General features: G+C 34.9%; 1 protein-coding gene across 5 annotated transcripts in view; it reads right to left on the reverse strand.

Annotated features, from left to right (window-relative positions):
• LOC128983558 (UV-stimulated scaffold protein A-like) overlaps positions 1–18,312 on the reverse strand; it is a 157,174-nt gene that overhangs the window by 94,717 nt on the left and 44,145 nt on the right. For all 5 annotated transcript variants that reach the window (XM_054402873.1, XM_054402872.1, XM_054402874.1 and 2 more), the window contains 2 exons: positions 10,865–11,072; positions 9,702–9,822 (listed from right to left, as the gene is read on the reverse strand). In XM_054402873.1, the coding sequence (XP_054258848.1) occupies positions 9,702–9,822; positions 10,865–11,072 (329 nt within the window). The remainder of the gene's footprint in view (positions 1–9,701; positions 9,823–10,864; positions 11,073–18,312) is intronic.

Consider the following 18,312-nt stretch of genomic DNA (forward strand, 5'->3'; position numbering starts at 1 on the left):
TTAAGCTAATGTGTGATTGCAGCAAAATCCATTTCCATTATAATTTCCTGTGACTTTTATTAACATTCGGGATCATCTCTAGCGATTTTAACAACATTCGTGATAGTTTTTCATGATTGCAGTAATATCCACTATGATTTCTCACGATTGAGACAGCACCTATCATGAGACCAAAGTCGTAGAAACTGCGATATTTCTCTAACATCACAACAACCTTGAGATCATCTTTTGCAATCGCGGCAACATCGTGATTCTATTTCAACCAGCGAACACATAACAAAATAGAAGCGCTACTCGGAGCGCAGGAGCGTGGCAGTCTTACTAGCCGGCGAAACGGACAAAGATGGCGGCGCTAGCCTTCCTACCTGTCGAGTATGTTTTCTGTGCTGTCGGGGAAATAATTATGTGCATTAGAGTTTGAGCCTAAATATCTCAGAGATCAATAATCCAACTTTGTTAAAACAAAAAATAAATATAAGCTGGTTTAAATCATTTAAATACATTTTACGTGGTAGCAATAAAAATCCGTTTATCAGAAAAATTTATATTGTTGAAAGATCCTAAAAAGTACCGGGTTTTAAGAAACTCTGCACCAACACTGAAGTTTAAAATTTAATTGTAAACAAACCACTGAGCCAATCGGCCTGCCAGTTGCGGGAGAAATTTTTGTTTACAAATATATATCTGTTTAAAAAACACCTTTGTTCGCAATATTAATCTGTCATAATGGTGTTATTTCTTGTGTCACGACAAACACGATGATATTTTGAACGAAATTTTTAGCGTCTTATTAACGATGTTAGCATACGTTTAAAAAATAAACATCAGCATAAAAACTATCGTGAGTAAAAATTTTACAATGCATGGAACTGTTAACAATAAATCTACCAATAAGCCATACAAATTTCAGAAAGATTGGCTCAGTGGTTTGTTTACAATTAAGTTTTAAACTTCAGTGTTAGTGCAGAGTTTCTTAAAAACCGGTACTTTTTAGAATCTTTCAACTATAAAGATTTGTCTGGTAAACGGAAAATTTTTTAATTGTTACCACGTAAAATGTATTTAAACCAGTTTATATTTAATTTTTGATCGGATAATTAATCTCAAGAGATATTTAGGCTCAAACTCAAGCACATATTTATTTCCCCGACAGTAGTCCCGGTGTGTGCAGCGCGCTAGTCGTCTGCTATGCTTGATGAGAATAGTGTAGATATAAAGTTAATGATATTAATGTAAAGGAAAACAATGTAATTGAGGATTTGACGAACAAAGTACTTGGACAATGTGTAGGAGTAAATTTGTTTCCAAATAGTACATATTTCTCAGGATATGAAACAATATGGACAAAAATCATTTTTGTTTAGTACCTAATTAAAATTATTGCTCAAAAATATTTCAATGTTAAGAGTTCGCTACTACTGTAAAATAAGTATCGAAAGTCTTCCCAAAAATAAAATCAGGCAACATCTCAATAAAACTGTAATTTTTCTGGGACAATAAATTGAGTGTAATTTTACAAATATATTTGGGAAGTTTAATTTAACTTACAGAATTATCTTTAGTTTATCTTGGATGATATTGAAAGCTAATTAGTCCTTAAAAAGTTGTGCTAAACGGTTGAAAATTCTTCATAGACAATATATTTGAAAATGTCTTTAATACAATATTACAGTACAACAGTATAAAACATTAAAACACTGCACGCTAAATGTATAGACGACGGCCCGGCGGCGCAGCGGGCGTGGCGCGGAGCAGCGGAAATGGATCCCTTTTGTACCTGATTTTTTAGAAAACCGAACATGATAAAAATTTTTGGTGAATCGGATAGTTAAATTTGGTTATTTATCCACAACTTTCCCGCTGACGAAATTTCTCTGACCAAAAAATAAAAAATTTCCTCGCAATACAACTTTTTCATGTCTGAATCTGAAAAATTAAACTACATAAGTATTAAACATATTTATAACTCAATTACTATCATAACTAATCATTTTATATTAACACCATCGTTTTACTCAGCATCATATCTACAAGTGTGCAAAATTTCAGAATTTTTGTCAACTATTAATGTTGTTTATGATCGTGTATTTGTCGCGGGGTTTTTAATGCGAACTGAGCTCGCGGGTCTTGGATTCAGGCTGTATGACGGACCAAGATGGCGGATTTGGCCACACTTTCAGTGCATTTGGTTAAACGCCGTGTCCGCTCTATTATTATTATTATGTGCTCGCTGATTTCAACCCTTCATAAATAAAATACTCTACATAAAATCAAACAAAATTTTTTTTTAAGAAACCTTCCTACATCGGTCAAAGATATTTAAATACAATTCCAAAAGAAATTAAAAAAGAAAGTAATAAAAACAAATTTAAAAAAAGATTAAAAGAATATCTGATTAAAATAGCTCCGTATACTTTTGAAGATTTTTTCCACCCATCACAGTCATAATGAATACATAAACACTTTTTCATCACTCTTCGCCGAAAGTAACTATTTTCGATAACAGCTGTCTTCAATGAAAGTAGCTGTTTCCCAAGCTCTAATTTAGGGCGAGGGAAAATCGATCAGCTGATTTTCCCTCGCTCTAAATTTACTTTCCCTCGCTCTCGATTAGTTCTCTATTTATTCACTACGTGCGCTTGTGTTACGGTTTAATTTAATGATTTGAAACAGCTGTTTTTTATTTTTGAACAATCTAAATCCATACAGCATTAGTTTGATTTGCTGTGTTTTTAACATAGTGCATGTTTTGAATTGCTCAAAGTATGTCTAACATTATTGATAATTTGATGAAAACAACTTAACTTATCACATTTCACCGGATAAATCACCGGAAGGATAAGAAGAGGAATACAGAAAGCTTGAACACTGGTACAAATTACAAAATGTTAAGTTAATTAACGTAAGTGACGAATGATTTATTAATACATTTATCTAAATAATTACAATTATGAAGCCATATATTTAAGTTGTGAAGTGTATTTTCAATGATAAAGAGTGGTCTAATAATGCTACTGAGATATGTTATTCTGCATCTGTGTATTTTTGTGTCGTGATGAAAAGTATCGTTCATAACTCGTACCAAAAGCATTTTTCCGACACTTGCTCCAATATTCCCGTCCTCGGCTTCGCCTCGTACGTGAAAATAACTCTCACCTGCTCGGCTTTGCCTCGCACGTGAAATTTGGGTTTCCTGTGTTCGGCTTTGCCTCACACATGGAACTTGGGCGCGCGTCGGAAAATGCCACTTTCGGTCCTAGTAATGAAATATACTATTTCAGTCTCCTGCATAGAGTGGATGAGATTGTCACTTAGGCTAGTTTGAGTTGTTGTACAACCTGACACTATTCGATGTATATATTGTACAAAATTAATGAATAAAGAAGTTTGAATTGAATTGAATTTATTATGTTCTGCGATGCCAATTTTTTACTTGGCACGATGACATAGAATGAGGACAAACAGTGATTATTCCAGAAAATTAACAGACTTTTAAAAAATTTTTGTGCTTTGCCCCTTGAGGTGCAGGGCTGGGCGTGGTCGCAACTTTTGCACCCATTTCGCCAATGGTGGCATAGTACAGTAGAACCTTTTTAATCCGAACCCCCGTAATCTGAACGTCCACTAATCCCAACGCCTCATTGCTGTACTCTATACACAGTACAGTAGTTCTTTATTGTATACTGTATTTAATGTACAGAACTGTTTATTCAATACGTTTACTACTGTATTAAATAAACACTGTATTTTACTTTATAAAGCATTTTTTTCACTTTTCCTGTACCAATTACGATCCATTTTAGCCACGTTTTAGCTATTGTTATGTAAAAACAACAATATGTTCTGTAATCCGAACTATTTAATAGTCTGAACTACCCCCGGTCCCAATTAGTTCTGATTAAAGAGGTTCTACTGTAGCTCAGTTGGCTAAGATGTTGCAACAACAACAAGTGTAGCTTTGAGTTCTCTACAGGTGCAACCCATATTGAGCTTGCCAATGTGTGGCTTAGCTGGAGTGAAGGGCCCACCTTAACCCATTGGAGTAGACAGACGAGCGCTACTCGTCGCGTCCGCGCGGGACTGAATGCCGACACACGAGCACAGCTCGTCCTCTATATCTCATACGCAGTAGACTACGTAGTTCCTTGTTTTTCCGCTAGATCGTGTTGGCATGTCATCAACACACTATTTAGCTACAATAGGAAAGATATTTGATCTTTGTTGTTGGTAAACCTGCCTTTATTATTATTTTTGTGAAGCAGCTGGCGTTGTCGTCTGTCAGTTAGCCGGTATTTGTTGTTGTTTGTTGTCGTCGGTACTGTCAACGCTTGTGATTCAGAGTGTTTATGTGTGTATTTGTTATTCATTATGGGTGATAAATCATTACGGACTTCAGAATTTGACCGACTATTAGATAGTGACTTTGAATTTGATTCCGATGGAAGTGATAGAAGTGTTGATGATGAAATTATTTCTCACGGCCATAAGTATGAACCAACTGTTGAATTTCTCGAGTTTCACGCTGCTGGCAATGGAAATATGTCCCCTGTAATTTTTGACGAATCTTTTACTTTTTCAGGTAATGAACAATTAGGCTCAGATAGTTTAGCTAATACTGATAATAATGCTCAACTTGTATCAAACCAATCATGTGATTTGAGTCTTGAAATTGAAAATGATGTTATAAATGCGCCCAATAGTGATGAGACTGTACAACATGATGTAGATCACGAGAATATTTCTACCATGACTATAAATAATGATGAGCCTTTAGTTACTCAGAATTTAGAAAAGACCAGTCAAAAAAGGAAACGTTCATGTAAGCCTACCCTGATGCCTAAACCTAATAGGCCTACCCTTATGCCCAAACCTAATAGGCCTACCCTGATGCCTAAACCTAATAGGCCTACCCTGATGCCTAAACCTAATAGACCTACCCTAATGCCCAAACCTAATAGGCCTACCCTAATGACTAAACCTCAAAAGCCTACCAAGAAGTCTCAAGGCTTCTAAGCCTAATCATACTGTGTCTAGTGGTCCTTCTGATCAATCAAACCCTATTGAAAACCCAAGCCAACCCCAACCCACTAACAAACAAAGAGCGAAGAACCGAAAATTCCAAGACAGCGATTCGCCGTGGTTAGAAGAGAAGAATGTAACTAAACCGATTGAATTCCGAGGTGTGCCCGGGGTAAATGTACACACTCGTGAACGTGTAAACGTGCACTCGGTGAAAATCCGACTGCATTACAAACTTTTATGCAATTTGTTGGTGACGAATTCTGGACCATGATATGTGTCGAAACCAACGATTATGCTCATCAACAACTAGACAATCCTGATAGGAAAAAACTAAAATCAGACGAGAGGTGGACTGACGTTTCAGTTGACGAATTAAAAGTTTATTTTGCACTGTATGTAAACATGGGTCAGATGAAAAAACCTAATATCAAACAATATTAGTCACGGAGGAAAATAATCGAAACACCGATATTTAGTAATACCATGTCATACGAAAGATTTTCTGCCATATCCAGATTTCTGCATTTTTACGATAGTACCACAGAAACTGAAGTAAGTAATGACAAACTGAAAAAAATCAGACCTATCATAAAGTATCTGGAAACTAAATTCTTGCATACGTTAGAGCCTGAGAGAGACCTCGTATTGGATGAGACCCTCCTAAAAATGAGAGCTAGACTAAGCATAATTCAATACAACCCTAAAAAACGAGCCAGATTTGGAGTAAAAATTTACAAAGTCTGTGAAAGCTCTTCAGGGTATTGCTCTACTTTCAAGATCTATGTAGGGGATGACAAGAGTGATGAGCTATTGGCAAGTGAAGCAGTTGTGTTAGACTTGATGCAACCATTTCTTGACACCGGATACATCGTCTACCTGGATAACTGGTATTCTTCTCCACTTCTTTACGTCAAACTAATTGAAAGGAATACACATTGTGTTGGTACTGCTTTACCACATAGAAAATGCATGCCACAGGCCTTCAAAGAAGTAGAACTAAACAAAGGGAAAGCAGTGAAACGGTCAGGGCGAGGAGTTCTTGCTATAAAGTGGAGTGACAGAAAAAATGTGTACATGCTGTCAACCATGCATGAAGACATTGACATGGAAGTGTCAAAGGTCGTCAACATAGGGGGCAAGGTTTTGTGTTCCACAATTCGGCGTGTGCCTGCGCTACTTAAACACACATCCACGAGATGAAAAATACTCAATTGTGGCATGTGATGTTTTAACGACGTAATAATGCTGGAAAACCCCAAAAATGATCGAATTAGCTGTGGCACCCTGAAAAAGGTGCCACAATTTTTCAAGGTGCCACAGTACGGCCGTGTGCCTGTGCAGGATGCCACTATTCGGTGAATACAGACACACAGACACGCACAAACACACACACACACAGATATCACTTCGAAAACCAATTTTTTGGGTTCAGGGGGACCCAAAATTGATATATTCACTCAAAACTCAAACTTGAAAATTTCAACGAAACCAATACTTTTGTCCATATACTATGTATAGGGCCAAAAAGACCCAAAACAGATATCCACTCAAAACAGTGAGCCGTGACTAATTTCCACCGACGAATGTCACGACTCATATTCAACGGTCCAAGTGTTTTTTGTATAGTAGGTTAGTTTTGTGTTTCGATTTGTTACTTCCCACGACCCTCAACAAGGCTGTGCCTTGTTCTTCTTACTCCCATCGCCAAGTGTCAGAGGCTCCGAGACGTCAAGAGAGTAAACTTCACTGAAGATTTTTATCCATATCAATCCTCTATTTTTGTATAATTTTATGTGTCATTAAGTTTTTATTTTTTGGCTGATAGTTGTGAACTTTTCTTCGATGGAGTAGTTTTACAGGCCGTCTGTGCCTGATGGGTGAGTTTTGCACATTTTTCTGAAACTTAGGTTAGAGCACATGTTGCGCTAGGTTTGGAACCTAGTTTAGGGTCGTGGGACATCTTTTGTAGTCTCAGTTTTCTTTTCTCTGTTGTTTTGTAGAATTCAGGGCTTTCCCCGAGATGCTAGGCCTAAAATTTGACTGAGAAATGTTTGTTGGAAGGCCGCTATTTGGGAGAAACTGCCAAGTCTGTTTTTGTCCTTCTGACTGTTTGTGGTAGGCATAGGCCTACAATTTCACTCTTTAAGTGTAAATGTCTTAGGCTACTACCTTTGGTAGCTTTTGTTTTTTGTGTCCCGTAAAATTTTTTGTGTTGTTTTGTCTTGTAAATTGTTCAGTTTGTGTTACTCAGTCAAGTACTGTTAAAGTCTTTCATTTTGCTTTGTTCTTGAAAAACTAGTTAAATTAGGTTGAATTAACTGCTCTTAAAGGTCCCCAGAAAATTTGAGTCATTTTAATCATGTTATAAGTAAGTTACAGTAGTTTTTAGTTTGGCAATTCTCCATTCAGGTTTGGACTGGGTAACCTGAAGGCCTACTGGCTTCAGCCATTGAGTTAAGGTTTGGAATGGTCTGGAAAAGTTGCTGGAACTTTTCCCCCAGCTTTTAAGACCATTCCGAACAAATTCTGACCACAACTTTTGGAGAAATTAACAAAAATACATGAGTCGTAGCGTTAGGCCTAAATTTTTTGTATGGAACGTTTTTTGTTGATTTTAAAGTATTTTTCTGTGTTTAAGTGTTATTGTTTTATTGTTAACTTGTTCTTCTGGCCACTTTGGACCAGGTAATTTACATTTTTTCTCTCTATTTGTGAAATTTATCACTGCAACATACCCATCTGGCCTGCTGGCATTTTTACCGCAATTATTTAATGTTACCGATCTTGTACTGTTTTACCTGTTAATTGTTTTGTTTAAATTATTGTTATTCTTTAAAATGTTTTATATTGTGAAAGAGCTGTTAAGGGGAGACAAACCTTAAAAATTTAAATTTTTTTTTTATGTTATGATAGGCCTACTCAGTGAAATATTGGAACTAAATGAAAATAGTGAAAAGGTGTGACAGTGAACCTTGCGGATATGGACTCAGACTATTACTCTTACTACTGTGTTTTCTAGGTTTTGTTACTCAGGGCCCGTGAGGAGTGCCTTGGACTTGCACATCAACCTAGGCGGAGAGGGTCTCCTCTATCTTGGCTAACCTTGCTTAATGGCCGCCTCTCCGTCCTGCTTCGTCCCTCCTCCGGTGCTGTCCACCCAGAACTGAATGTGACCGCCAACTTACCGCAAGTGTTAAACGATCGTTGTTACCTGTTTATATATATGTAGATTTATTTATTTAGTTATTTGAAAGATTCTTTATTACTTGTTATTGCGTTTTAAATTTTTTTTATCAAACCAGCCTAGGCCTATATTCCTGTTATTGTTTTTTTCAAATTTTATTTGAAAAGCCTTGTTAATTTTTAAATAATTTTCAATTCGTTCTATTTTTGGGGCCCCTAAATTTTCTATAGTTACCAGCTTCAAAATGCAGTATTAAGAAGAGATATTTATATTAGTTTTTTGTAAGTTGTTAATTTTGGTAAATTTTGAAGATTAAATTCTTAACTTTTTCTGTTATAGTTGATGATCAAAAGAAATGACTGTAAGTTAGTAGGCTAGATGGGTAACTAAATTATTTAAAGTTTATTGAGAGTTTCATGTACTATTGTTGATTATTGTTGTTGTGCATTTAAATTGTTTATTACAGCTCGTTTCTCTCAAATGGCGTGTTGTTCTTGAACCTCCATCCATGGTTCTCACCTTGTTTTTTTTTTTTTTTTTTTTTTTTGGGTGGGCCCGCTCCTCGGGCCTGCACATGGATTCAGGCTTCCAAGTCGTTGGCCTGGGTGCAGGCACGAGGGCGCGGTTCAACAGTCACTCGGAAATTCCGACGAAAACAATACTTTCTCCATATACTATGTACTATGGAGAAAGTAATAAATAATGAAAGTCGTAAACCAACATCTGGTAACCTTTTATGTCCTTCTAACCAACTACCACGATTGCGGTAAAATGATTGGTCAATAGCCGATAAACCAAAACCGACTTTTTATATTAATTCTCGGTTTTGTTTTTTTGCTAAAATCCGGTAAAACCAACAACTGACTTTAACAACATACCCATCCTTATAAATAATGCAGGCATGACTTCAGAATAGTGATTATGATTATATAATTCCAAATAAATAGCACTCCATTTTTTTAGTTTTTAGGGATTGTCCGTTTTAACCGACCTTTTGAGTTATCCAACCTAGCTCTGATCCGGTTAGGTTCGGTTAAGAGGGGGTCTAGTGCACTGACACATTTGGTGTGAAACTACAGGCTACACTTTTTTTACATTTAAGACCTGTATCGATTCATTTAACTTCAATTTTGCAGACACTACATAGATAACTGTCTTCATCTTCCGCCATCTTCCTATTTTTTTATTAAAATAGCCTACACTTACACAAGGTAGATAAAAGAAAAGAGATCCATTCACTAAAGGTAAAACATAAGCGAAAAGGGCATCACCACTTGTTTAATATTAGCAGCCCCGTAACCTTGCCAAACCTGGAATCTGATGCAGAACTGGTACCAGTACCAGCATTTATACGTTAGTTCTCAATACCAGTACTTTTACCAATATAGAAGTCAGGTATTGACACATTACTAGTGAATTTAAAAGTAAGAAATATGTAAGAAGAAGTTGGGTTTCTGGGATCTAAATTCAATTTATTAAATTTAATGACACTCACCTTTAATTTCCGACAAAGTTTTGTTTTTTCTGACATCATTAACAGCATTTATACACAAGTTGTTTTCTTGATGTTGCTGCCTTGCTTCAGTAGATTCTTGTATCAGAGTATTGAAGTCAATCTTGAACAAATAAAGAAAAGGAATTGTGTCAAACTGAAAAGTCATTTTAGTTGATGAGCACAGGGACACATTATCATCAGCATCCTGTTGTTCAATTTAGGAAACTTAAGCTTCGAAATTATATGACCTCGTTTGGGTTACTGACTCGATAGTGCATTGGCTGTAGCATTGCCAAACATCTAAAAAAAAACGTCATTTTGTTCTAGACTTATTTGAAAAATAATTATCGATATAAAAATAGAATACTGAAAATCTGCTTCTACACATTCAGATGAAATCAATTGAAATTCGTATTGCTATGTGCGATCGGAAGATAAATTCTGACTTTGTCCGTTGTTTTTGTTAAGTTACCATACTATCTGAATGTATACAAGCAGATTTTCAGTATTCTATTTTAATATTGATGATTATTTTTCAAATAAGTGATGTGTCAAAGTGATGTACAAAATGATGTTTTTTCTAGATTTTTTTAAATGTTAACAGACGATGCAAGACCGCAAGATCTTAACATACAATACTATAATTTAAATATCAATTCCTTAGTGTCTTGCAGATAGCATTTTAACTATTACATATTAAAAGTAAAAAACTTTAATATTTTACAAATTTTGGAAAAATATGAGTTTTTAATTTGTTTGTCAAACTTTAGAGCAAATGCGCAACCCAAAGATAACAACGGACTCTAAAAATATTTTTACCCTGTTTTGGTGTTACAATTTAGCAGCTTTTCCAAGGCCTGACACCTCAAACAACACACCTCGAAAAAAATTATTGGTTTTTTTCAGCCCACCCTAAAATATATATGAATTTGAACGGAGGGTGTTTTTGGCCTCTAGAGACCTCAAAACGAAAAAGTACTTTACTTTAAAAGGTACTTTACTTTAATAGTAAAGTACGGTACTTTACTACCGTACATTACTAGTAAATCGCTATTAAGGTAATAGCTTAGTCCCTACATGGGAAATTCGCTAAAAGGTTATACTTAATGAACTTTCATAATACTTACGGTGCATTGTTAGGTATATATTAATAAAATATTTACCTTCTCCACATTATGTAAGTATCTGTACCCAATTTTTAGTTTCTTATAAGCTTCTCCAAAAGCTTCATTCCATTCATGAATACAACACAAGGCAAATAGGCGAAGTTCCTTGGCTACTTTGAGGGGTGGAGGGGGATTTTGAGAGGTGGTTAACTTCACAATCTCCTCTAAGTTGGATATCACAAGTTCACGGAAACAATGGGATTTCCTGCAAAACATTCAAAAATATATAATTTTTAAAACCAGGTTCACCCTAGGGAATAAGTAGAAAGTTTTCCACCATTGGGAACTAGTAATGGAAAGGCCCTAGAACAATTGAAAGCAAGAATTAGTTGGGAGGACATTTAATAGAAGCATATGTGAGGGAACTGATCAGTTTAGTTCACAACAAGTAACTCTAACTCTAGGCCCTAATACTAAACTGTGCTGACAGGGAAAAAGTCATGCAGAAGAAGTCGTAACACGTCTCTTCCAACTTTTATTTTGCCAGATACTTTTATTTGATTCCTGTGCAACATTAGACACACGGACAGATTATTTAATGTTTTTTCTATATGACGCTTAATGAGAGTACGGTAAGCCAGAGGCGGCGATTAGGGGGGGCCAGGGGGGCCGCTGCCCTACCACTTTTCCCAGGTTATATTTACAAAATTATAAAATAATTGTTAAGTTAGGTGTGAAGTTGAATTCAGTTTTTACTAGTAACCCCTTACTCTCATACACATACCTAACAAAATTAAAAATAAATAACAATAATAGTATAGTATTACAAAATACTCATCATATTGTTTCCCCGACACCGACAATCGTGGGTTCGGATACCAACCGTTTTGCAATAAAAACACTTTAGAGTTCTCGACATACGGCAGTTACGAAACATATGTCCTTTCTTATCGCAGTTCCAACATGTGAGATATGATTTTTCTCTCATGTTATTCGGCCATCGTGGAACAGCACTGTTTTCTCGGGGTGAACCTTCGCACTCACATTCCGAGTGATGTCGTGGGTTCGTAGATGATGAGGTCTTAGTAAAATTAAAATTACCCATCCGGGGGTTCGGAGAGTTATCTCGTGCCCTAAGTGGCCTTGCCTCTGACCGGAAGCCTACGTGCTTCGGTTAATCGTCCCGTCACATCGTTTGACGACTGACCCTCGTCTATTGTCGAGACTCAGAAATTATCCCCTGATTTATCACGTCCTCATCTCAGGTGATAAGCAGTTTCAGGGACCAACGCTGCCGATGGAGTGGGAGGAGGGGCGGAAAAGAGATTTTTCCCTAAAATAGCTCTCAACGTGCTCTTCCTGTCTGAGCATTTCGTCGACCAAGAAAAAATCATGTCTCCTCATCGTCAACTTATATTCGGGTCTCATATTTCTATATAACATACTAGCAGTTACCCGGCGCGCGTTGCTGTGCTACAACTATTATTTTAAGTGGTAATTTGTTCTTTACAATCTATATCTTTATATATTTATTAGGTATATGAATATATAAGTTTTTACTTAGATAAAGGTTTTTATTTTTTATTTTTACATATTAAATACAGTAGGGGAGAATTTAAACATTGTTGAGTGTACAGTTGTGCTGTGTTTGGGGTTTAATATATTTGGACTTATAATTATTAATAATGCCCGAAAGTTTCATTACAATCTGTCGAGCGGTTTCGGAGCTCATAACGTTCAAATATATATATATATATATATGAAACAAACTTCCTCTTTTATAAATATAGATTACTAGCAGTTACCCGTTGCTGCGCTTAATAACTATTATTTTAAATGGTTATTTGTTCTTTACGATAAAGTGTATACCAAAAATAAAAATAGAATATTTTACTTAATTGCTAGTGGATAAACAATGTTTTAGCGAATTTCCCATATAGGGAATAAGCTATTACCGTAGTACTCATGATAAGACCTGGACCCGGGACCGATTTTTTTTTTTTCGTTTTGAGGTCCCTAGAGGCCAAAAATAGCATCCGTTCAAATTCATATATATATATTTATATATATATATATATTTATATATTTATATATATATATATATATTTATATATATATATATATTTATATATATATGTGTCCGTTAGCGCGATAACTCGAGCAAAAATGATCCGATTTTGATGAAATTTGGTACAAACGTGTAAACCTACGTTTATTCGATCGAGTTCGCGAATCAGCATGATCGGACCATGGGAACGGGGGTTTATGGGGGCTTTTATGGGGTAAAAATGGGTTTTTCCCATTTTTGACCCAAAAAACTTAAATTTTTGCAATTTCTTTCCAAACTATTTTGTAGAGCTTAAAAAAACAAATAATTTAGTATATTGAAGCGTTATAATGCGCCTAATGGTTACGGAGAAAATTCAAAAAAGTTGTAAATTTAAAATTCCTATGTTATTCTTATGGAGGATAAGTAAACTGTTAATTGTAGTTTGCTTTATTAACATATTTTGCCCAAATTTGGAAAATGTTTTTATTTCTTACTAACTATTAACATTTTACATAAAAAAAAAAATCACTTTAACCCTCCCTGTTGCAGCAAACCTAAGTATGTGTTAAACTGATTTGATTTAAATAGGGAATAAATGTGATATTTTTAAGGAGACATTTTAGTGTAAATCCAATTAGGCAAATGGAAATTCGCTTAGTCTGCAGGTTTGCTGCGGCGGGGGTATTTTGTTTTTTCATTATAAATATAAATATATAAGTGTATAAATATGTAAGTTTTTTGGCGTACCTATCACCACGTGAGCACGCAACATACAGCTGTCCGTGTGAAAGTCAAAGTCAAAGTCAAATCATCTTTATTCACAATACGCACACATAGTACATGAGAATAGTGTCAAATCAAAACTTAATACTACGACTATGACTAAAAGTTAAAAAAAATCCTCAAACGAGTACAATGGTTTCTGAAAAAGGTAATTTTTCAACATCTTCTTAAATTTATTGATGTTATTTTCTGTTTTTAACGCAATAGGAAGTCTATGTAAGTATTTTGCTCCAATATATGAAGGTTTTTTTTCATAAAATGCTAATCTGTGGTGAGTGGGTATGACGGTATTTTTTTTTCGCGTGTTATATCGGTGAGACTGCACAATGTTCTGTTTTAATGGATTATGAATTGCTATTAAGACCGTGTCGTAAATATATTGTCCATATACAGTTAATATTTTTACATTTTTGAAATACTCTTTTGCTGATTCTTCAGGATTCAAATTGAGAATTATTCTGACAGCTTCCTTTTGTTTCTTCAAAATTTCATTCAAGTTTTCTTTTTTTGTTGACCCATATAAAGCCAAGCCAAATGAAATATGGGAATGAATATGCGCATCTTTAAAACACTCATATCAGTGCATAAATATGACATTCTGCGTAAGGCAAATATTCCTGAGTTAATTTTAGGAAGGATTTTTTCCACATGACGATTCCAGTTCAAATTCTCATCTAATTCCAACCCCAAAAATCTAGTAGACTTTTCAATTTCTATTAGCTTAGAGTCAATTGCAATTGTGGGTTCAAACTTTCTCCTGCACTGAGCAGTCTTAAAGGAAACAAAATTACTTTTTGATGGATTTAATTTTAATTTATGATTGTTAAAGAAGTCTGTTAAATTAGCCAACTCAAGGCAAGATAGGATTTCAACATCTTCGGCGGTTTGCGCTGACACTTTCAGATTTGAATCATCAGCATACATCACCAAGTTGTCTTGTGGTATTTTTTTGAGTGTTTGTGCAATATTTTTTACATAGCAGATAAAGAGCAGTGGGCCTAAAACAGATCCCTGGGGGACACCATGTGTTATTAATTTTAAATTTGACTTTTCATTTGAAACTTTATTATACTCTGTATGACTTAATTCAACGTATTGAAATCTTCCTGACAGGTATGACTCAAACCACTTCAATGCAGTTTTATGCACACCAAGTAACTTTAGTTTATGCAAGAGTGTAGGGTGATGAACAGTGTCAAATGCTTTTGACAAATCCATGAAAATTCCTACACAAACTTCTCCTTTATCAACTGATTCAATAATAGATTCAATAAAATCCACAGCAGCAGTAGTAACTGATTTGTTGGAACGAAAACCATGTTGAACACTATCTATGAGATCGTAGTTTTCCAAATATTCCACAAGCTGATTATATACAACTTTTTAAAAAATTTTGGAGACTACCGGCAGTAAAGCTATGGGACGAAAATTTGAAGGATCTTCTGTATCATTTTTTTTATGAATAGGTATGACTTTGGAGATTTTTAGCTTATTAGGAAAAATTCCAGAAACAAAAGAAGAGTTTATCAGATGTGCTAATACTTTGCTAAGTTCGAATTTTGCTGCTTTTATAATTGTAATTGGAATCTCGTCATACCCACTTGATAATTTGTTTGAAAAAGAACTAATTACCTTTTCCACCTCTTCTTGACAAGTGTGTCTAAATCTAAAGCATGGGTTTACATCAAATATTGGGGTTCTATTTTTACATTACTCCCTATATGCAAATCATCATGACCATTAATACTAACTTCTTGAGCAACGTTAATAAAATAATCATTTTAAATATTACAGACCTCTTTTGGGTTAGTACATTTCCGACCTTCAATATCCAATGAGATGTTTTCTCTAATATTGGGCTTTTTATTACCTATTTCAGAGTTTATTATTTCCCATACAGTTTTTTGTATATTAATGGATTTTGATATTTTTCCATTATAATAAGAAATTTTTGATTTTTTCAACTAATTTTTATACCAATACATTTGTCCTTTTATTAATTTTGATAGATGAGGATCTTTTGTTCTCCTGACAAATTTATTAAGATTAATAAGCTCTTGTCTTTTTTCTCTAAGCTCATTTGTAATCCAGCAGTTTTTTCTTTTTTTGATTGTAATATTTTTTTTTTGGAAAAGCTTGATCAAAATGATATTTAAAGGACATAAAAAAACAGTTGTACTTCTCATCTGATGAGGCCAAAAATACATCCAACCATGTTTCTTTCTGTAATAGGTTTTTAAACAGTGTTATATTGTCCTTTGTAAAACTTCTACGTTTACATGTGGAACTAGGGTTATTATATTCTATATTTTTACATAATAACTCCAAAATTTGACCATCATGGTCTGAAAGCATTGTAATTATTCCTTGCACATACACACTATGTCTTAAACAGTTTTTGACAAAAAAATTATCTATTGCAGTTTGACTTCTGACTGTAACTCTTGTTGGAAATGTGACCATGTAACTCATATTTTGACTTTTCAACAAGTTTTTTAAAAGCCTATGATCTTTATTATCTACCATAACATTAATGTTTACATCTCCAGCTACTATAATAGAATCACACTTAGATGAAAGGTAGTCCAAAAGTAGTGACAGTCTGTCCAAAAACTCTTTTGTGTTAGAGGAGGGTGATCTATATAATGCTACTGAAATAAATTTTACTTTGTAATAATTATACATACTGGCACAAAACTCAAACTGTTTGTCATCTAAAATTTGATTTTGAAAGGATTGGGGGATGTTACACTTAAGAGGTTTAATTTCAGTTTTACTAAGAACCATTACTCCTCCTTTGTTAAATACCTTTCTTGAGTAATAGTTATCTACTTTATAGTTTTTTATGTTTAGTCTGCTAACCTCATCATCTTTTACATTATGTTCAGTCAGGATCAAAAAAATCAGGATTTATTTCATTTAAAGTGATTTCCAACATATCGATTTTTGAACTCAAATGTTCAATATTCTGATGAAAAAAACTAATTTTAGCTTCTTTACATAGGTTTGATTTACAAATATTTAAGTTATCGTTTTTTTCCCCTGAATCATCACTAAAAAATTACGATCTAAACAGGTATTCATGCTATGGCTTACAATAGTATTATTTACATTATCTACATTACTAGAAAAAGAGTCATTTGTAGTAGTTGAGTTGCTACCTGGTGTAACAGGGGGTGCTTGTAGAGGGGGGAAGTCCACCATTGAGCCAATTGTGACATCATGACCAGAACCAACAGCGGCAAGGGGTGATTGGCAATTAGCAGTCTCTTGAGATTGCAGAGTTGTAGGATTCTTGGACATTGTCGCTTGCTGCTCCATCCTATCATCCACTGGAGTTGGCTCTATTGAGCCCAGATTGCAGGTTGAAGTTGTATGATGGGTGTGAATAGTGTTCGGGGAATGTGATAGAGTAGAGGTTGTTGCCATTATACAAGGACCAGGGAAAGAAACAGATTGAGTGTTTATATTTATCCATTTATAAAGCTCTTCTCGTATACTATTTTTAAATTCCTGGTAGCTCAATCCATTTTGCAAAGTTCTACTTGATTCTTCATCCTTTATTATTACTGTAACTGGCTTCCCAGTGATACGATGCAATTTTACTAAGTTCTTCACAAAATTTTGAACACTAATATTATCCCTGACACACCCCATGGGTGAACACACAAGTCTCTTGTATTTCCTTAGCTTGAAATCATCTATTAATTTACTGAAGGCTGTGTTGTAATCAGTTGTCTTATGTTTCCCATTGTATGTTGCCTTGGTTACAACACCATACACTGCTGCTCCGTTTTCATGTTCTTGTAGTGTTAAGTACTTATTAAGTAGGTTGGCGGTCCTTGGTCTACCAAACGCTTTTCGGAAAGAAACAGCAACACCAGCTGTCATATTTCTAGGACTGCTTAGATCACCAGAAATACAATGAGAGAATGCTACATCACCGTTGCTCCTAAGACCATCCACAATGTCACTCATATTGGATTCCATTACTTCTATTCTGTCTTGATTTTTTAAGAGAATATTAGCCTTTCTGTTAGTAATCAACCACCGAGATAAAGCATTTAAAATTTTATGAGCCACAACATTTTTTCCCTCGTTATTTAAGTGCAGGCCATGTGATGTAAAATGCTTTCTCCTCAATGTGTTTAACTCAATCAAATAGACATTACTCATTCTTTGTACGGTTTCGATTATATAACTGTTTGCAAGTTTTAATTCTTGATTAACTGTATCTTTTAGTGCTATGTCATATCTGATAGGTATAGTGGTCATAAATGTGGGTCTTGTAGCACTTAAAATGGTAAGTTTCTTTTCTAAGTTCTGATAGATGTCCTTGAAGTTACGATTTAGACTATCGTTGCTGCCTCCGAGGAATATAACGGGACTAGAATCATGTGTTATTGATGCTGAATCAACAACCTGAGTCAGAGTGGTGTTCGCTCTGATATATCCAAAAACCTGAACTTTCTGATTACTTAAAGTTTCTAGCTTGATTGGTAAGTTTGCTCCTTGGCTGTCTGAGCAGAATGTAACCTTTAAGTCTGAAAGAACATTCTTGTTTGGTCTATTAGAGTTGAATCTCAATCCAGCGGTTTTTCCTTTTTTGTGAACATTTTTAGGGGCATTATTTAATTTATTCTCATTTATACAGCCAGGTGGCGAAAATGTA

The sequence above is a fragment of the Macrosteles quadrilineatus genome, unplaced genomic scaffold, assembly GCF_028750875.1.
Source record: "Macrosteles quadrilineatus isolate MER2022 unplaced genomic scaffold, UCM_ALF_1.0 Scaffold_1__1_contigs__length_201487025, whole genome shotgun sequence".
Classification (NCBI taxonomy): domain Eukaryota; kingdom Metazoa; phylum Arthropoda; class Insecta; order Hemiptera; family Cicadellidae; genus Macrosteles; species Macrosteles quadrilineatus.